The 21,231-nt window shown below is 31.9% G+C and overlaps 1 protein-coding gene across 2 annotated transcripts; it reads right to left on the bottom strand.

Annotated features, from left to right (window-relative positions):
- Positions 1 to 199: 199 nt before the first annotated feature.
- On the bottom strand, positions 200 to 19,259 carry LOC148597795 (ubiquinol-cytochrome-c reductase complex assembly factor 1-like). Of its 2 annotated transcripts, XM_088561482.1 has the most exons (10): positions 19,101 to 19,259; positions 14,476 to 14,568; positions 13,030 to 13,104; positions 8,561 to 8,633; positions 7,811 to 7,868; positions 5,984 to 6,092; positions 4,400 to 4,480; positions 2,165 to 2,278; positions 882 to 943; positions 200 to 377 (listed from the first exon to the last, which is right to left on the bottom strand). In XM_088561482.1, exons 1-10 carry the CDS (start codon positions 19,197 to 19,199, stop codon positions 374 to 376), a joined length of 768 nt encoding a protein of 255 aa, XP_088417608.1. In that variant the 5' UTR covers positions 19,200 to 19,259; the 3' UTR covers positions 200 to 373. The 2 variants fall into 2 exon arrangements, with proteins under 2 accessions (XP_088417608.1, XP_088417607.1); XM_088561481.1 differs by lacking the exon at positions 882 to 943.
- Between the last annotated feature and the right edge of the window lie 1,972 nt (positions 19,260 to 21,231).

Genomic DNA, 21,231 nt, shown 5'->3' with positions numbered 1-21,231 from the left:
TTTTACGTCTACCTCATGTGAGCATCAAAGTAACTTTTCATTCTGTTTCAAAGGAAAGCTTGAAAGGCTTTGGTGAAATTGAATATAATACAAACATATCACTGATTTCAAGAGTGATGTCCCTTACCTTAGGTCTACGTCCGTAATAACTATTGGTTAGAGTGTTGTAGAATCCAGTTTTTTCTTGAATCATAAAACATTCCTAGTAAACATTTAATTTTAATTCAGAAAACAAAACCATAATTGAGGTCATTCAATAGACACAGTTCTAAGTATTCATCTATAGACAGGGAGTGTTAAGATTGCTGGAAAGGGAGTAGAGTTATCCTTCCTGATGCCAACATTAAGTGACCTTCCTGTTCATCCAGATGTTTTATCTACAAAAAATAATAGGTAAGAGTTGGTTAAACTTGTAAAAAAAAAATTCAAAGATGCTTATTGAGGGTCACCAGCCACATATAGAAAAATATTCAGCATAACAAACTTGGTGGATATCTAAAGGAAATATCTGTTGTTCATATTTTCTTGTAAGCATATCCAGGGATTTTGAAAATATTTTACAGGAAGGTTCAGCATCATATTTAGATGAAGGAATATTCAGAAAGCTCCAAAACAAGATAACTTCAGGATCAGTTTTGTGTAGATTTACTTAACTGTACCTTATTTAAAAGATTTGTATACACTTCAAAAACACAAACGATGTGAGAATAAGTAACATTTTAAAGGGAATTCAAGGGAACCAGTATTTGATATGTAATCAAAAAAATAAAATTCAAGGATCCAGAAAGGGAAAAAATGACAAAAAAACCAAAATGTTGTCTCTGTTTTCCTAGAAATACCCACGGAAATCTCGGGTCAACTGTTTTCCTAGAAATACTCACGGAGTTTCAATCTGGGGTCGACTCTGTTTTCCTAGAAATACCCATGGAGTGTCAAATCCATTCTTTGTATAGAATAACAACAAATTAAAATGCTTTTGAGTCCAGATTTTAATTGAGGATCAGAAATAGTAGTTTAAAGAATGACCTTTCAAAATGAACATAAGAAACAAAATTGAAATGCAATATTCATAATTGATTCTGAGATGAAAAAGATTTACTCTACCACTTTACTTTCTTTGTGTTATGACTATACACTTTGTATTTTAAATTGGAATACATGAATTACAAAAAACCTAACATTGTGAAAGTACTTTGATTTGTCGATATCAATTTTTGTGTATTAGGGATGAAACACAAGTCAGTGGATTCTTGAATTCATGGATTTGAGATTTTCAGTACACACATCAATGGAAATCTCCTTTTCAATGGAAACCAAACTTTGTAGATTGGCCTTCCAATGAAAACCACAAAAATTGGTACCCCACGAACAATAATACTTTCACAGTAACCTTTTTGTGATTTTATACATATCACTCAGCTACCTTAAATGTAAAAAGTTTCACAAATCACATAATCAATTCTTAAAATTCTGAATGAGAGCAACTTTAACCCATCTGCAGATGTCAAACCCAAACCATTAGGACAATTATGGACACTACATCTTTGCTTTAATCTCTTAATTGAGTTTTGAGTGAATGATTGACAGAGCTTGGTTTCCTGACCAAGTAAATGCTATTAAGCTTCCCTACAAAAAAAAATCATTTTGAGCAAAAAATTCTGATAATGCTTCAGATGATGCAGCTTAATAAGACAGTGGTTGAACCCTACATTATAGTGAAATATTCAAACTTGATACTTTTCTGAAAAAAACTTTAAAATTTTAAATAGATATAAGAAATGTACAATTTATACATAGTGTAAGCAAAAGCTTATATTTTGGCAAATAATTACGGAATCATGATTGGTATGATTAGTGCCATAACCCCTAAAATCAATCCTAGTCTGACTTTTGAGGTCCATACACTTAAACTATGACAAACTATTGTGTGAAAACCACTAAAATGCTTCTTTTAGTCTCTTATTCCAGAAAGGTTATGGTTATAATACTGAAATCAATACAAGCCTTACTTTAATGGTGTAGAACTTTGTGGTACGTATTTGATAGACACCAATATACTTATGCTTAAGCTATTGTGACCATGGGCAATAATGACAGTGACTGAATATTTTATGTGATTGTGTAAAACCTCTCCATTTTATTAAAGAACATGTAAATAGCAAACCTGTTTTCTGATGTACTCTACCATAATATCTATCTTTTCTGCATCAACTTCTTTCAACTCAAAAAAGTCTCTCCACACAGCACCAGCTAATACTCTGTCATGACTCAGTATACCCTGAAATATGAAGGAATGTTATTCACGACACAGTATGCCCTGAAATGAGAAGATATGTTAGTCATTCATGACACAGTATATCCTGAAATGAGATGTTACATTAGTCATTCATGACACAGTATACCCTGAAATGTGACATATGAATTACATCTTCATGGGTTTTAGGCACAAGTGATTATATTCTGGTTATGCACAATAACCAATTGATTACCTAATTAATAATATAAATTTTCTCCATAAGTTAATGCTATTTTCAACATAAATTTCAAATTTGGTGATTCATGTTGTGACATTTTGACGGGAGAAAGTCCGAGAAGGAAATTCAAGATTTTATTTCACATTTTTTAATTTTTTTTTACACAGGTATAATTCAATGAATCACTGATAATTCAATCTATACAATAATTCTAACACAGGTAACATTCAATGAATCACTGATAACTCAATCTATACAATAATTCTAACACAGGTAACATTCAATGAATCACTGATAACTCAATCTATACAATAATTCTAACACAGGTAACATTCAATGAATCACTGATAATTCAATCTATATAATAATTCTATCTTTTTAATGGCTCAATCTTGGCTGAGAGGCAGCGATTACAGATTTTGATTTCATGAGTATTCTCTGGACAGATATTGGTCAATATTGTCTTTCAAACCAACATATTTTTAAAATAATATTTAGCATATGTAAGAGTAATCAAAGAAACCAAGATTCTGGCAGAAATCAAAAGAATGTAATCCTGGGACAAAAACCAGACATGGAAAACAGACTAACAAAACAAAGAACATAAAGTAACTAAAATAATACATACAAAATAACAAAAGTCAATGAACAACTCAGACTCCACTAAAAACTGGGAGCATGGACCAGGGGCACCAGTAGGGTAAGCGTCCTCTGATTTTCTAGAAACACCTGCCAAGCTGCTTATAAAAAGTCAAGTCCATGTCAGACGAAAGGAAAGGAAAACTATGACACGTTGAATAAATCAGTTTTCATGGTGCAGATGGATACACCATAATAATCTTGTTTGTTGGGGTTTAACGTCCGAGCAGCAATATTTCAGCTATATTCAGACGACCGTAATAATCCAAAAGTTCATAATGACGACAATAAAACTTCTGTAGTGATGACTCCAATCTTGTAGCAACATAACCCTGTTCCAGAAGCTTAACTGTAAGAAGTCTAGCATGATACAAAAAGTCTGTGTAGTTATGGCAAGCTCTAGCATAACCTATGAGTTGTGATATGAAAACTCCATATGCAGGTGGTGAAAAACATCAAAAGATTGATCTAGTTAAAGTCTTTGTAGAGGCAGAGACTACTATTAAAGACTCCCTGATTTTTCAATGTACATATTGACAAACAACATAAAACTACCAAGTAACAATCTATCATCATATAACAAATAAAATGCATCACTTGGCACAGCTTGATACAACCACTTAGGTCAAAACCAGAACAGTAGGGGCAAGTATGGACAAACCATTCAAGCAATGAATTTTTATTGTGAATAAATATTTGACACAGGAAAAGAATTTGAACAGAATTGTAGTGGCCCCTTTTTAGCCCCATTATTCCACAATAAGCACAAACCAGCCTTCCTTTGGTGGTATGGAACCCTTGGTTCAATTTTAAAAAGATCCATTCTATGAAAATAATGACAATGCTTGTTTCTGGTCCCTCATTCCTTATCAGTTCAAGTTACAAAACTCAAAATCAATTACGGCCTTCCTTTTGTGGTATGGCACCTTTTACAACAACTTTAAAGCAATTCATTCACTTATATGTCATAATCCTAAAAATCAATCACAGCCTTCCTTTTGTGGAATGTCACTTTGTGGCACAATTTCAAAGCCATTCATTCATATTTACTCAAGTTATTATCCAGACAATATGAAAATACCTGTTTATGGTCCCTTTTTGGTCCCTAATTGCTAAACAGTTCAAGTCACAGCCGCCTAAACAAATCCATTTTGTGGTATACATTTTTACTGAAGTTATTGTCTGGACGTGAAGTGTTATGTACCACAACAACAAGGACAACATTATACCATTATACAAACCCAATTTTTTAACAGTTGTATAAAAACTACAACAGTAACAAATACCTCGTCATAAGACAACAAAGATCCATAGAAATGTTGTTGTAAATGTTTATAATCTGCTCTCTTCCTGGTACTACCATGCTCCTGAAAATAAACAAGTGCATCTAGAAATACGGAGAGCAACTGACAATTATTACAATCTTCATACATGTATGTAGCTAAACCTTCCTAAAAAATTGTATCAAAACCCCTTGAATGGTTTAGTAAATTTGGATTATGTAGACAATTGACAGTAGAAATAACTTTCATGATGCCCAATCTTCCTATTAATGCATCATTTTTTCCCACTGAGTAGTTTAAGAGATTAATGCACAGAAAACATAAAATCCTAATCAGTATATCAACAAAAAATAATTATAAAACATCTCAGGACTTCCAATGAAAACAAAACATTTAATGTTAAATACTTTCTGATTGAAATCAATTTCAAAGTAATTAAAGGTTGTTATCATAGTTAAATAATTAATTATGAACATTAAGACATTAAAATCTCTTATTTTACAAAGTATTTTGAATAATAAGGTACATATATTTTCTAAATTTAATTTTAAAAATTTCTACAGGGGGTAGGCTTTTGTCTGGGGCTTCTGCCCTCATCCCAGATCTCACCTACACGATATGTGGACAGTCAATCAAACAGAAACTATACACCTCCCCCTCAAAAAAAATAATAATTCCAAAGGCCAGGCTTGATACCACTACACAAGTAAAACCCTTAAGAGTAGGGGCAAATACGGACATACCATTCCATCATGAAAAAAGCTCTAAAATTTAGGATAATCAAAGTAACGTCTCTTTTGCCATTATTTCAAAATGACTTGAATCACAACCCCAATATCAATCCCAGTATTCCATTTGTGGTATTGCATCTTGTGGTAGAATTTCTTAAGGATCTATTCACTTACACTCAAGTTATTGTTAAATATAATGTCTGCTGAGAACAAGAACAATGAAGCAGACGACGACTGCCTAATATAATCTTACATATATGACTACAATTTTTATGCAATCGTAAACAAAAATAACTTTATTTATATGAGTATAATAATATTATGCTATTATTACATATGAAAATTTCAATATAATTGTACTTGAAGTTAAACAACTAAATACCAAGCCATCACCCAAAATGCATAGGCAGATCCATTTGAATGGTCTGTTAATTGAAATGGAGCAATATTTATGAAAGTATGTTCACAAGAATATTATAGAATAAAAGTTTGAACCCCTTTGACCTTCAATGTCCTGATTAATAAAACCTGTTTATAGTATACTGTACTAATTTGCATAAACAAGTGGGGTTAAGCACTGAGCCTGGAAGCCTGTTTATAGTATACTGTACTAATTTGCATTAAGAGATGGGGTTAAGCACTGAGTCTGGAAGAGATGGAAAAGCTTTGAAATGGTAAATATGCAGATAATATTGAAATTGTCTCGTCTGTATCTCTTTATAATATTAATAAAAAACCTCATGTGATTTAGAAATTGTTATGCGAATGAAACTACTAAATATTAGTAGCATGAGTTTCACATAAAGATGTTTTTTTTTTTAATTTCCACAACGATTTGTAATGATACAATATGTACCAGTAAAGTTTTATTCTTGATATCAATATCTCTCCACATAGCAGCAACAAGTCCATTTCTAGCCATTCTTCCTTCAGGTCCCTCTCTAGTAAGACGCAACATTATCATCCTGTCAAATGAATTTAAATATCATTTTTACATAAGGCAGATAAATTTGAATATGAAGGGTTTATAAATAGCATAGGAAATCCCATTGCTTTCAGAAGATAGTGGTATATTCAGAAATCATTATTTACAGCACCAAAACAAAAATGCACAGATAAAATGAACAGAAATGTTTTTCCTTTCAGATAGTTTTAATTTTTGAAATATAATAAGAAATTTTTCACATCACTATTTTTGCGTATGTACCAAATGGTCATTGGTTGAATTGGTGGTCTGTAACCTATATACATTCTTTTTCATTGCACTGCATAACAGCACATTTTGCATTAGTAACTAAATATCATACTCAATAAAAAAAAATTGTTTACTTGCATCTATTATTATAAGCTAATAGCTATAAAAGTAATCAAGGGAACCAAGATTAATAAATGTACTCAATAAAATTTTGAGCTACATAATTTATGGGTAGCAAGATTTGACATTGAATACAACAACAACATCATATACATGGCACTGTAAATACAATGCTAATGATATTCACAAGATAAAACAATGAAATATCTACAGTTTTACAAAAACTAACAGGTAAACTAGAATACATGTACAAGTCAGTAAAGGTCCAACCCAAAATGACAAACAAGTAACTTGTTTAACCATCTTGACCAAAATTGATAGTATACATTTTGTTTTAAACAATTTTATAAAACAAATTTTAAAATTAAATACTTAGTTCTCAATAAATGTTTTTTTTTTAATATGCACTAGAACAGTAGGAGGTACCAGTATATAGTGATCATGCCGTTCGTCCATTTGTTTGTCCCATTTCTAATCAGTCCCAGTTCTCATCAGCAATTCCTCTCAAACTGCTAAACAAAATTTGATGAAGATTTCACATGCATTGAGAGGAGGGTTATCAGAAAGTGAGATTGTTCACAATTTTACTGGATCATATTTGGGGATTTTTCCAGAAAAAACATGTCCAACTATGATCACTTTGGACAAGTGTGGACACGATATTAGTTTTTAACACATTTAATCACAGGAATTTACAGTTCGTTATGGACACAATAACTGGTTTGGACACAATGCAGCACAAAAATTGAAGTTAAATTAAAAATTTTCTAAATCAGACCAAAACTTTTAATTTTCTAAGGTGTGGCTCCTTTGACCTCTCATAACTCGAAAACTGTAAGAGGTATCTGAAGTCTGCTTTGAAAAACACATGCCCATAGTTTCATAAGGAATTCAATAAAAGGAATTTTTTAGAAATCGAACCAAAAATAAAAAAAAGTTGCTTTTTTGGGGTGGCGGCCCGATTTGTACCCCTTTCCCTCTAACACCAGAAGGGTTAAAGACAACCCTACCCTTAAAAGAAATAGATTGACATCTGAATCATAAAAATTGGATCAACAATATTTTTATCAATTTTAAAGAGAACACCCATTTTCCCTATTTAGCCCCTTATTTCCAAAGGGGTGAGGCAAAGTCCTCCAAAAACTATAGGGCCCTATGCCATGTCCCTAGAAACAATGTGTCAAAATTTGAAAAAAGATGAGAAAAATTTTACCCAAGTTTTTGTAAATAAACTAAAATTTAGAAGCTACGACAGCATTATAAAACCAAATTTTTTTTTGCCAGGAAAAAAACTTGGAATTGATCAGTTTATTGAATGAGAGTTCATACCATGTTACAATATCCCATCAGAAATATAGAAATACATACCATACATGCAGGACAACCACTTTGTACCAAGATAAGAAGGTATCAGGTAATTCTAACTCTGCAAACATTCAATAACAAAATTAGTCTGAGCATTAGATGTGAACTAAAATTATGAATTATTATAAAATCAAATGTAAATGAATTATAGAATCTGCATTAATCAAGTGTTTACTATTTCTGTTCAATTATCATGTGCCAATAAAATGCTCTATGGTGTGCAGCATGATATGATCACAGATAGAAAAAGTATGGTTTTGAAGTTTTTGAAAATTGGACTCAGGACTGTGAATAAATATATTAACCACCATAAATTTTGAAACACATTGAAAGACTTTTCCCATTCTTAAAATGAAATATCATTACACACATGTTTTTTTAATGAATAGTGTTACTCTTTTGCTGAGTTTAAATTTGTGAATTTTAACCTTTTCAGAACATGATACTCTAATCCAGTCAAATTTTAGTAGTGAATTATCTGTAAACGCATACATTGATTTTAAGTAAATTCCCTACAGTTGAAGTGAACATAAAGTGGAGCATAAATGATTTTTTTTGCTATAGAGACATGTTGTCAAGTCATATTTACAACAAGTTTTAAAGGTAATTGCAAATACACCTATATTTTGGTGCACAAGTACTCTTATTTTTCTGGCACTATTCAAGTACGAAGTTTGAAAAATATACTGGTGCAAATGAGTTGTGGCACAAAAGAATCAACCCATTATTTGGGATGACTAAATCTTGCCATACCTTTCATCATCTGTATACTGTCTATAGACCTAGAATAATGCACATACATGGTTGTTCCTATAGCACGCAGGTGCTGAAATACAAAATATATATACAGTCAAAATTATACAGAAACTTCCAACAAATGCATCCTTCCTAGCTGTACCTGTGTATGATGTAGTTTTAGGGCCAGCTACAGCCTGCAAGTGTTCCTAGCTGCACCTGTGTATGATGTTGTTTTAGGGCCAGCTACAGCCTGCAAGGGGTGTGGAGGTTTGAAGACCAATAGGTGGCATTGAGCTGACATTTTTTATCCCGGTGGGGTTGTTTTTTCTTTGACATGTTCACCATATCCACTCATCTTATAACTTATATGGCTTTCGGTTGCCAACTTTTGTCAAGAATGAGCAATTTGTTCTTTAAGCAAAACTACAGTACCTGAACCAATCTGGTCATTGGTTATTGATCTGTCAACTATCATTCAATCATTTATCCATCAAATAGCTGCTCTGATTGGGCCCAGGGATTGTACCTAATTTTGAAGTAAGCCTTACACATAATAATGAAATATCATGAAAATTAGCCTGCAATCCACTGGTACCCAATTTAAAAAATGTCTTTATTTATCCTAAAGAATACTGGCACTAATCATCGAGTGAGATCCATAATTTTCCATTATTTTGGTATGGACACTGTCAATAAGTCATATAACTGACTATTACAATAGTCAATTTTGTATGCATACCATAGCAGTAAGTTGCCTAAGACAGAAATATAGGTTAGGTAGGCAGAATAAAATCTCAGTTAAAATCCCAACTTAAAAACATTGTACATCGTTGTTTTTCCAAAAAAGATGATAAACCTAGATACAAATATGTATTTCTTGGTAGAGATTCCTCATACTTTGTGAGAAATAATTCAAAATCATCTTCCAAATATACAGAGGAAGATGTTTACAAAATGCTGGAATTTTTAATCGACCACATATTTGTCCAGTGTGGTGGACGTGTTTTTCAACAAACGGTCAGCATTCCAATGGGAACAAATTGTGCTCCTTTACTTGTTAACCTATTCCTTCACTCTTATGAGGCTGACTTTGTAGCTGATCTGATCAGAAAGAAAGAATATCTTTTGGCTAGATCCTTCAATCTCAGTTTCCGCTATATAGATGACATATTATCTTTAAACAATCCTAATTTCTGGGATTTGATACATCGCATCTACCCAAAAGAACTTGAGATAAAGGATACTACAGACACTGTGAAGTCAGCCTCTTATCTTGACCTACACTTAGAAATCGATGGTAAAGGAAAACTATTGACCAAACTTTATGACAAACGTGATGACTTTTCATTCAGAATTGTCAACTTTCCTTTCATATGTGGCAACATCCCTTCAGCACCTGCGTATGGAGTGTTCATATTTCAACTCATGTGTTGTGTCAAAGCTTGCCCAAACTTCGCAGACTTTTTGTATCGCACTAGAACTCTAACAAATAGGCTTCTGGAACAGGGTTATGTTGCTACAAGATTGAAGTCATCACAACAGAAGTTTTATGGTCGTCATCATGAACTCATGGATCGTTATGGTATATCCATCTGCACCATGAAAACTGATTTATTCAATGGGTCATAGTTTTCCTTTCCTCTTTCATCAACCCTGGACTTGATTTTTTATGAGCAACTCGGCGGTTGTTTCTAGAAAAGCCAAGGACGCTTACCCTACCGGTGCACCTAGTACATGCTCCCAGTTTCAAGTGGAGTCTGAGTTGCTCATTTGCTTTTGTTACTTTGTATGTATGATTTTAGTTACTGTATGTTCTTTGTTGTGTATGTCTGTTTTCCATGTCGGGTCTTTGTCCCTGGATTACATTCTTTTGATTACCGCTATAACCTTGGTTCCCTTGATTACTCATTGTGGGGTGCAGCTTCCTTTGACCACAATCACATAAGTTAACCTTCCCATATTTTGCAGGAGACTCTTGCAAAATAAACCAATCTCCTGAAAAAAATATATTCTCCTGTGCAGGAGACACAAATCTCCTGCCTTCAGTTTTCTCCTGAAAGATCTCTCACTATAGTATTTTTCATATTTTTTTTCAATTTTGGCTGTTTTGCACCTAAATAGCATACATCTCTTATGTGCCTGGTTAACTGAATGATGGTCTCTAGACTTTTCCCTTTCAACAAGAAAATCCTGCATAGTTTACAATTTCGAATGGATATTTATGTCAAGGTCAAGGTTGGCAATTTAATTAAATTCTTTTATCATTTCTAACAAAAAGGATACTTACTGTAAAAAAACAATGACAATTAGGCTGCTATTTTCAAAACTCCCACAAAAAAAAGAAGAAATACATGTATTCATGCAAACATTTACCAAAATGGAATTATCAGTTCTGGAAGAGGATTATTTTACAAAACTGTTAAAAAATGTATCCAGATAGTAATTTTTTATTACACGTAATTTGAGAAATTTCTCACCAGGCTTTACTTCCTTGGTTTGTATATGTATTGTTAAAACTGCATTAAATATTAAACACTTATGGCCAAAGTGGACAAAAATCAATATTTTGTAATATTAGAAAATGAATTTTTAATATTACAAAATCACTTTTTTAATATTAGAAATTCATTTTGTAATATTAAAAATTCATTTTCTAATATTACAAATTCCTGATTTAGTAATATTATAAAACATCACACATTTGGTAATATTACAAATTGAATTTGTAATATTAGTAAATGAATTTGTAATATTAGAAAATCACTTGGCAATATTGCAAAATCAGTCACATTCTTTAATATTACAAAATGATTTTCTAATATTAAAAAATCGTAATTGAATACAACAAACCCATTTTCTAATGTTAGAAAATTAATTTCCAATATTAAAAAATTGTTTTTAATATTAGAAATTCAATTGAATTTTAAATATTAAAAAAGTGTTTTATAACATTAGAAAATGAATTTGTAATATGAAAAATCATTTAAGAAAACATTTATTTTGTAATATTAGAAAACAGACTTTTTAATATTACAAAATCATTTTTTAATATCAGAAAATATTTTTTAATAATAGAAATTCTTTTCTTATAATACAAATTCGTGATTTAGTAATATTACAAAACATCACACATTTTGTAATATTACAAACTGAATTTGTAATATTAGAAAATGAATTTTTAATATTAGAAAAAGAATTTGTAACATTAGAAAATCATTTTGCAATATTGCAAAATCAGTCACATTTTTTAATATTACAAAATGATTTTCTAATATTAAAAAATTGTAATTGAATACAACAAACCCATTTTCTAATATTAGAAAATCAATTTCTAATATTAAAAAATGATTTTTTAATATTAGACAATATTTATTTTTGTCCACTTTGGCTTGCCATACTTATTCATACATATATATATATATATATATATATATGCTGACTTGTATACATGTGATACAAAATATTTGTTGAAAATATTGTCATGCAAAATCTCCTGCAAAGAGGACTCAGAAGGTTAACAGGTATCTGACTCTGAACAGTAGAGACAACTATATCCAAGCTTTTTTCACATGGATTGATATCAATGTAGTACATACCTATTGCACAGAGTATTATTTTCTGTCATTTTGCAAAATCATACAGACAAATTTATTTTCAATTAAAGCAATAGTGTTTAAAATGATGTAAAAATAATATGCTTAAAATGTATTAAAACAATTTTAACACAAACATTTGTTTGGTAAAATCAGAAACATTAGTTGTAAACATCTTCTTCCAAGGGGAGATTACTGGTGGGTAGCTGTTTCATAGAAATTTAATGAGAATTTTAGTTTGTTTTTTTTATAACAAGAAAAATGAGTTTGGTGTCCCCAATTTTCGTTTGGAAATGAGAAAGAATGTCAGTTAAATGTTCATTATATATGTATTTTTTTTTATTATATCAACCAGTTTATTAATAGTTTGCGAAAAAGTGAAAAATTCCTTACAGAATCCATGTAAAATGATGTAAAAAGTTGCCTTTATTAAGGCTCAGTTATCTCAAAATCAAATTCAGTGACCCATGTTTTGTTACATTAAAATTCTAAAGTATGTTCATTAAATATCATCTCTCCAAAAAACTAGGAAAATCTATCTACAAGAAATATTGGGTATGATCTACCACAAATATAAGACACATAAAATATACTAGTTTCTGACACAAAAATGATATGTTTAACTTATAGACTTAACAATCTGTATATATGAGGGCACATTTTTTTGTAGTCATACATATACATGTATATACAAAATAAGGAAAATTCTATGTGGAGACAACAAAAAATTCACTGTAAGTCTGATAGGGCCATATGTGAAGATCTGTTGAGTCCTCTTATTATGTATATTGATGATTTTGATATTCAATATCATAGCAATAGCCTGAGATAGAAAACAACAATAAAAAACAACAGGAAATGATGAAGTTGTCTAACAATGCTATGTCCTACCTTCTTGCTATACTTCAGTTTAGGTTGCCCAATCAATTCTCGGATTTTTGTCATCAATGACCTGGTATGTATATACTACAATACATAATGAAAATCACTCTACAGAAGTTGTTGACCAGCTATACCTTTAAGATTTTATTTTGTTCATAATTCTTTTAAAGATGTCATTAACAATAAAAATAAGTTTGACATCTGGTCAATATGACCATTATAGACATTACTTAATGATGCAGTGAATATACTGGGCAAGTGAACTGGTGGACCATTAAACATTACATATTGATACAGAATATACTGGGCAAGTGTACTGTTGGACCGTTAAACATTACATATTGATACAGAATATACTGGGCAAGTGTACTGTTGGACCGTTAAACATTACATATTGATACAGAATATACTGGGCAAGTGTACTGTTGGACCGTTAAACATTACATATTGATACAGAATATACTGGGCAAGTGTACTGTTGGACCGTTAAACATTACATATTGATACAGAATATACTGGGCAAGTGTACTGTTGGACCGTTAAACATTACATATTGATACAGAATATACTGGGCAAGTGTACTGTTGGACCGTTAAACATTACATATTGATACAGAATATACTGGGCAAGTGTACTGTTGGACCATTAAACATTACATATTGATACAGAATATACAGGGCAAGTGAACTGGTGGACCGTTAAACATTACACATTGATACAGAATATATATATTATATATAATAATACTTTCTGAAAAAGGATATACAGGGCAAGTTTAAATATATCTATACTTAGTGATACAGGATATACAGGGCATGTTTATTGATATCAATTCTTACTGATACAGGATATACAGGGCAAGTTTAAATATATCTATACTTAGTGATACAGGATATACAGGGCATGTTTATTGATATCAATTCTTATTGATACAGGATATACAGGGCAAGTTTATAAATATCAATACTTACTGATACAGGATATACAGGGCAAGTTTAAATATATCTATACTTAGTGATACAGATATACAGGGCAAGTTTATCGATATCAGTTCTTACTGATACAGGATATACAGGGCAAGTTTATAAATATCAATACTTACTGTTACAGGATATACAGGGCAAGTTTATTGATATCAATACTTACTGATACAGGATATACTGGGCAAGTTTATCAATATCAATTCTTACTAATACAGGATATACAGGGCAAGTTTAAATATATCAATACTTACTGATACAGGATATACTGGGCAAGTTTATCAATATCAATTCTTACTGATACAGGATATACAGGGCAAGTTTAAATATATCTATACTTACTGATACAGGATATACTGGGCAAGTTTATAGATATCAATTCTTACTGATACAGGTATATACTGGGCAAGTTTAAAGATATCTATATTTACTGATACAGGATATACTGGGCAAGTTTATAGATATCAATACTTACTGATACAGGATATACTGGGCAAGTGTATTGATGTAAGGTCACTGCTGGTTCATGTGTAGTGGACAAGGAAGCAGGCAGAACAGCATTACATATCTAAAATATTTAAACTGATGTTAACACTGTACAACAAATGGTATTTTATATGGTATTCAGAAGTAGAAGCTCTTTTAGAGCCTGAATTGCTCACCTAGCTTGATAAGCTGCATGTTAGTTTTTGTAAAAGCAGCTAAGTTGGAAAAATACCTAATGCTAAAGAACAACCATATCAACTAATACTGAATTCTGTCCAGTAGTTTCTGAGTAGAATATTTTTAAAGTAATAATATTAAAAAAAGTTATAAAGCTTAAAAAAGGGTAAAAAACTCCAAAATGGCTTAACAGAATTACATGAACAATTGAAAACAAATAGATCTTATCATGCTGAACACCTTTATCATGTCAGAATTTTGCTACATCTAACAGTTCAAGAGATACATGTATCTGCAAAAACTGCTGTTTGACCTCTATGTTCTATTTTTAGTAACTGCTGCCATGTTTTTGGATGGATATAAAATCCCACATCAGTTCTAGACAAAATAATCTAAAGAACAATCATTCCAATTTAGTTCTAATTGGTCCAGTATTTTAGAGAAGAATTTTTCAAGTAGTAACATTTAAGATAGCAAAATAATATTGAAAACGATATTTTTTATATACGTTTGTAGGGATATTTGATATTTGTATAAAAGTATGGCAGAACATTAGCATAAATCAGTCCAGATCAAGTTCTAGATTGAAACTACTGACACCTTTTAGTTGACTTTTTTATCCACCCCTACATGTAATATGTGAAGATGGCTCTTCCAATTGACTCTCTATCTAAACATCCCTCTTCACATGGTCTGCTCTTCATATTCAAATAAGTGTTTAAACATAAATAGGCAACTTAAAAAACTCAGACTCTCTTTGCAAGTTATCCAAATGGGTGACTCATTAATTTCAGTAAATGCTTGAAAAGAAACAAAAAGTTAGCTTGGTCAACTTCGTGCATTTACATGTACATATGCACATGTACAAATGTATAACTACAAATGTACATTGTACTTGGATCAGTGTAATTTGAAACCAAATTAATCAGCATACATGCATTTTAGTTTGAGAAAAAGGGGGTTTATTGATGGGAACAAATCAAAAGAAATATATGAGTGGCTTGGTCAAAACACCTGCTCTGTCAATACTTCTATATTACTCAGTCGATCAGACCCTTGTGTGATCACCATTTGAAACTTGTATATGCATGGACATAGGAAAATTTCTCTTTTAATCAAGTGATTGTAACAACTTGAGACAGACAACAGTGGAAGCACCAACATGGGGAACTTTCAAAAAGTGATTGAGTGCTGATCAATGTTAGATCAACAAACCAACAAAGACCAAGGAGTTACATGTAACCTTTGTATATAAGAGAGCACCGCTTTGGGGTGTGAGCTCTATGTTTATTACATTGTACATGTACATGTGTATCTTAACTTCCATCCAACCCAAAAAAATAGTCATGTCCTGGAAGTAATACAAAATGACTGTCTGAACAGAGAAAATTTAACATTTTATTTATCAAAACAAATAAAATGTTATATTAAAGATCATGTCTCAGTAGAAATAATTTTTTTTAATTATATTTTTTGAAGTCCAACATACATATTACAATATTCTATTATATTATTGTTTATAAATACATTGTAGTTGGGCTTTTAGTATTATATAGATTAGAATGAGGAGAAAGATATAAAAAAAATGAAAAAATGGAAAAAAATAAAATCACAGTGTTTAATAATTTATACTTGCAAATCCTGTTCATAGTGCATGATACATGGAATGAAAAAACTCATCTTTTTGATGTGTAATTTGACTATTTGCATCATCAAAATCAAGAAAACAGACAAGATTTGCCATATCATGCTGGACCATTGAGTTACCATTTCAATGAAATGCACTGAAAATGAACATTTGAAGAGCAGACTATTCTGTCAAAAATCTCATTTTTCTAAGATTCTATTAAAAATTTTCTGAGCAAAGCCAGTGATGCAGTGATCAAATAATGGTCTTTTCAAAGAGAGAAAGTATCCTTGAGTGATATTACATTATCAGATCGTTTGGGTATTGACATGCATGTTTCTGATTTTTCTCATTTTGCCTGATTCTTACGAACACATAAACTGAATTCCTTATTAACTGAATTAATTGTTTTTCCAAAGAATACCAAATGTTTGTTGTTCTGCTCAGATACTTTCAAGATTACACATATACAAGTACCTCAATTTCTAAATTAAAGCTTGTGACGAGAGATCTTTAGAAAAAACACAGTTCTCTCTAGAAAATTCAAATAGTATCCTGGTAAACTGAATTCCTTATTAACTGAATTAATTGTTTTTCCAAAGAATACCAAATGTTTGTTGTTCTGCTCAGATACTTTCAAGATTACACATATACAAGTACCTCAATTTCTAAATTAAAGCTTGTGCCGAGAGATCTTTAGAAAAAACACAGTTCTCTCTAGAAAATTCAAACAGTATCCTGGTAAACTTGAAAATTTGGGTAGCATTTTTTCCTTTGAAATTATAGTACTAGTACCACATTTTTTATATTATCTAAAGGAAAATTAGTTCAGAAAGCATCACATTAAATCATAATAGCATCACATTGCCATGATGCTGAAAGGCCCTGGGGAGAACACTGATTGTTGACAAGTACATATATCTTGTTATGTTTCCTTTGATGTGCATTGAATTGGTAAGCAATTTTGGAATGCCTCTAGATGTAGACATACAGAAGTACATGTGAGGTGATCCTATGGACTTCTTAAACCAAACCAAATATCAACATCGGAAATGAAATTTCCAGAAACAGCAACAATTACAGCCAGTAGAAAATAAAAAAAAATTTTCACAGGAAGAAAATAAATTATTTTGATTTGTGCTATATTTTCAGGTCAGGTGGGAAAGGGTAAACAATCAAGAATTAATTCCGGCCTTATGGTAAAATACAATGTATTCCCATCTTCCATAGGGAACTGATACTTTTTCCAATATGTACAAATGATAACTGTGGTGAAACTTACAATGCTTGAATTTATACAAATACTTTTATTTCCTAATCACAAGGCCTTTGCGGGCATATCAAATTACAAACATTAAGCATTCATCCAACATACTTCACAGAAAACAACATACACAACCATTCAAATCTGATTATCATTAATTTGACACATCTAAAAAATATAGGCAATGCCATTACTCCATAATGATGAATCCATATCAAAACTACATGTACCTGAAAAGGGACCTAAACATTGGCATTTGAACTTGAATGGTGCATGCTACTATGCCAACACAACAGATCACTGCAGGTGCTAACAGGATTTACAAATCAAGCTCTGGACATGAAACTGATATCCTGGTGTCATCAGATCTTAATAGCATAACAATGTTTTTTTACCTCTTTGTTGAACTACTTATTAAATAATTACAATTTTTAAGTCATAATATGAACTGATCTTTGTTTTTATTTTCCCAGAAGATTGGCAAGATTGTATCATTACATTGAGAGAAATACACATTTTAGAGGGGTGACTTATTATGACTTTATGGGTACAACATTATCAGTTCTTGATGAAGATATGACTTTTTGTATGGAGGGCAAGAGTGACTTAAGTCGAAAGTAAAAAATAAAGAAAATAAATAATTCAATATATTTTCATTGCTATTTCATATTTTCAGGGTCAATATATTACTTCCAGTGAATGTTATAATTGATTAGCTTTGATATGGCTAAAAAAGTTTTAATCATGTCTTATATTTTTTTAATTTGCTGTGATACGGTGTTCCAAGCATAGAAGCAAAGATATACAAGGTTATTTCTATTATAATTCGTCAAAAATAAATGTTCTTTTCATATTATTGCTATTCTATATCCCTTAAAAAATTCATAACATCACGACGTTTTTAATGTTTTTGGGTAGGAAATAATAAGATATGACCAGAACTGCACACCATGTGATTTTTTTACTGACTAGACATGCCATATCCTGACAGCACATGAATGCTGATTATATCACCTATCAATTTCAATAAAAGTTTGTATACATTCAAAATGTGTGTTGGGAGAGATGGGTACTTAAAGAATTAACTTTTTGGGTTAAAGAGAAATGTAAAATAAATAGGTACTAAATTTTATTGATATTATACACACCTTTATACACAACAAGGCGAAATCAAAGCCTGATAGAAGTGAGGAAGTGCTCAGTGAGTAAATTCCTTGTGAAAAGATGTGTGTGATTCTGTATTTTATTTCAAATTGCCTATGCATATCGCTATGGAGAACTCATGACTATCAAGAACAGATGAATGCACGATATATAAATTCTGATATCAGTGGCAGATCCGAGGTGGGTGGAGGGGACATTCACCCACCCCCTTAAAAGTGGTAATTTTTTTTAACAAGAAATCTTGATTTTTCACAAATTCTACCTCCCCAATCCTTTAATTCTATTTACGTCCCTTACCAAAAATCCTTTGAATGGCTTGATATTTCAATCTATGTTCTAACTTAAACAAAAGGGATTTAAAGACGGTCGTCCCCATAATTACCTGACGTTGGTTAAATTTTTGTAAACAGTTTGATTTAGCTGACATTTGAAGCACTCTACTGGATAACAACATTCTTTTTTTAATATGTACAGTGTACATGTAGTAGTTGCATAAGTCGATTGTTGTGACGAGGGGACAAATGAAAAAGGGAACGAAACATTGTATGTTATATGAGGCAGATTCGACTACAAACCGAAACTTAAAATAAAAATAAGTAAACGAAATGAACCGAAACGAAACGAAATTGACTGTACTGTGTTTGTTTGTTGGGGTTTAACGTCCGAGCAGCAATATTTCAGCTATATTCAGACGATGAACATGAAAGGATGATAAAATGAATAGGAAATGAAAAAAAAAGGATGGGACACAAGAATAATAGGGTCGACAAATTTTGATTGCCACTGGAAAAAGGGGAGATGGGTAAGGTCGGGCAATTTAGCCTCCTGTGGCGGAGCGCAAAGGTTCCTTCTCCTATCGAATACCACAGCAGGGTTCTTTAACGTGCGAGGAACGTGGCATCTTTCCCAACACGGTGCACCACTATGGTTTGCGGTCAGGTTTTCCGTATTATAGCCTGACAACCCCAGCATGTAACACGCCAGGGGTACCCCATTCCACCACCTGGGGCACACATCCCAGTTGCTCTGTGGGCAGAGCGCCTAGCCCCCGGCTAGGTTTCTGAGCACTATTTAGTCGCCTTATACGACAAGCTTAGCGCTGCTGCAGGCCTATGCTTTTAACACCCGGACCTGCACGGGGTGACTGTATTGTGAAACAGGGAAATAGTTTTCTCTTGTGTCATATACCCTAGGGACGGATCCAGGATTTTAGATTAGGGGTGCACAGTTAAATTTTTTTTAGGTTAAATTTTAATATTCTTCTAGAGTGGATGCAATGTAAATATCTTTTGTGGTAAAATTTGCGATAAACTAAAGTTTTAACTTAAAACCGTCTAAATCCACCCCTGACAACCCATGCTTTGCAAATTTAGGGGGCACACACCCGCCCCGCCCCGCCTGAATCCATACGTTATGTACTGCAAATATGATGCACACCTAGGGTAAATAATTTTGAGGTGTTTGATTTTAGCAGTCTCTGTTCGGATATACATTGTCCTTTACATTTAGTTGTTGATATCCACAAACACCATGACTTGAACGAGAATATGAGGAAATGCAAACGAATTATTCAGAAAAAATAGGTCACTGGGATAAAAAAAACTAAACGGCTGTAGAAATAATATTGATCTCAATGGAGTTGAAGAATATACATATATATACATATAAACTGCTGATTTACAAAGTGTTGATCTTATATTGTGCTTGAAATAACAGAAGTTTTGCTTAATTCAGCAAAACAATTGTAATGATATTTATGGTTAGCTATCAATTATACTGCTATCAATTGTGTGTTCAAAGTAAGACAAATAATATGACGCTATATTATCAGCAAAATACATCAGTTGAATCCCTTTAATCTGACAAGTAAACAATTACGCAGACCATCGCGAGAGCTTTAAATATAGATAATTCTTTATACAGTCATTGAAAGGAATAGTGCACAACTTTAAAAAAAAATATGATACATTATGGTGTACATGGTTGATTCGATGTCATTGTTAAAGTATGCATGTTTGTATTTGGCAATTTCAATTGGTATTTAGCTGTATTGTTTGCATTCGATAATTTGAACAGGGGGTAAACCCACCATTTTCAATAAATTGGTATGGTCGATAATTTGTAAACACCCCTTAGGCGTTATTTGACTGAACCAGTCATATGGTTAAATCATTTGATCCGTCCGAGCGAGACCCGACAGGGGAGTCAAGGACGTTAAAAAAAAACCTTAGTAGTAGTAATTTGCTTTCTTTTTGATCTGGTGGTCACAGACCTTAGAAGAAAGTCTCGCATAACAATCGACATTGTCTAAATTGCAATATAAAGTTTATTGTGTTATATTAAGGATACTTCTAAAGAGTAGTAGTATTAAGTATTGAGTAATATTTTGGCGAGAGCCTCGCGCGAAGCGATAGAAATCGTATAGATACCAGTAAGTTAATTGTGTTTTATAAGGATTAAGTGAAAATAGAATTACATATGGTACTTTGCTCATTTTGTTTCAGTAAATGTTC

Source organism: Perna viridis, chromosome 14 (assembly GCF_037379345.1).
Source record: "Perna viridis isolate PV_CMFRI_1.1 ecotype Kerala chromosome 14, ASM3737934v1, whole genome shotgun sequence".
NCBI lineage: Eukaryota > Metazoa > Mollusca > Bivalvia > Mytilida > Mytilidae > Perna > Perna viridis.
Note: the sequence above shows the minus strand (reverse complement) of the source record. Positions and strands in the feature narration are given on the sequence as shown.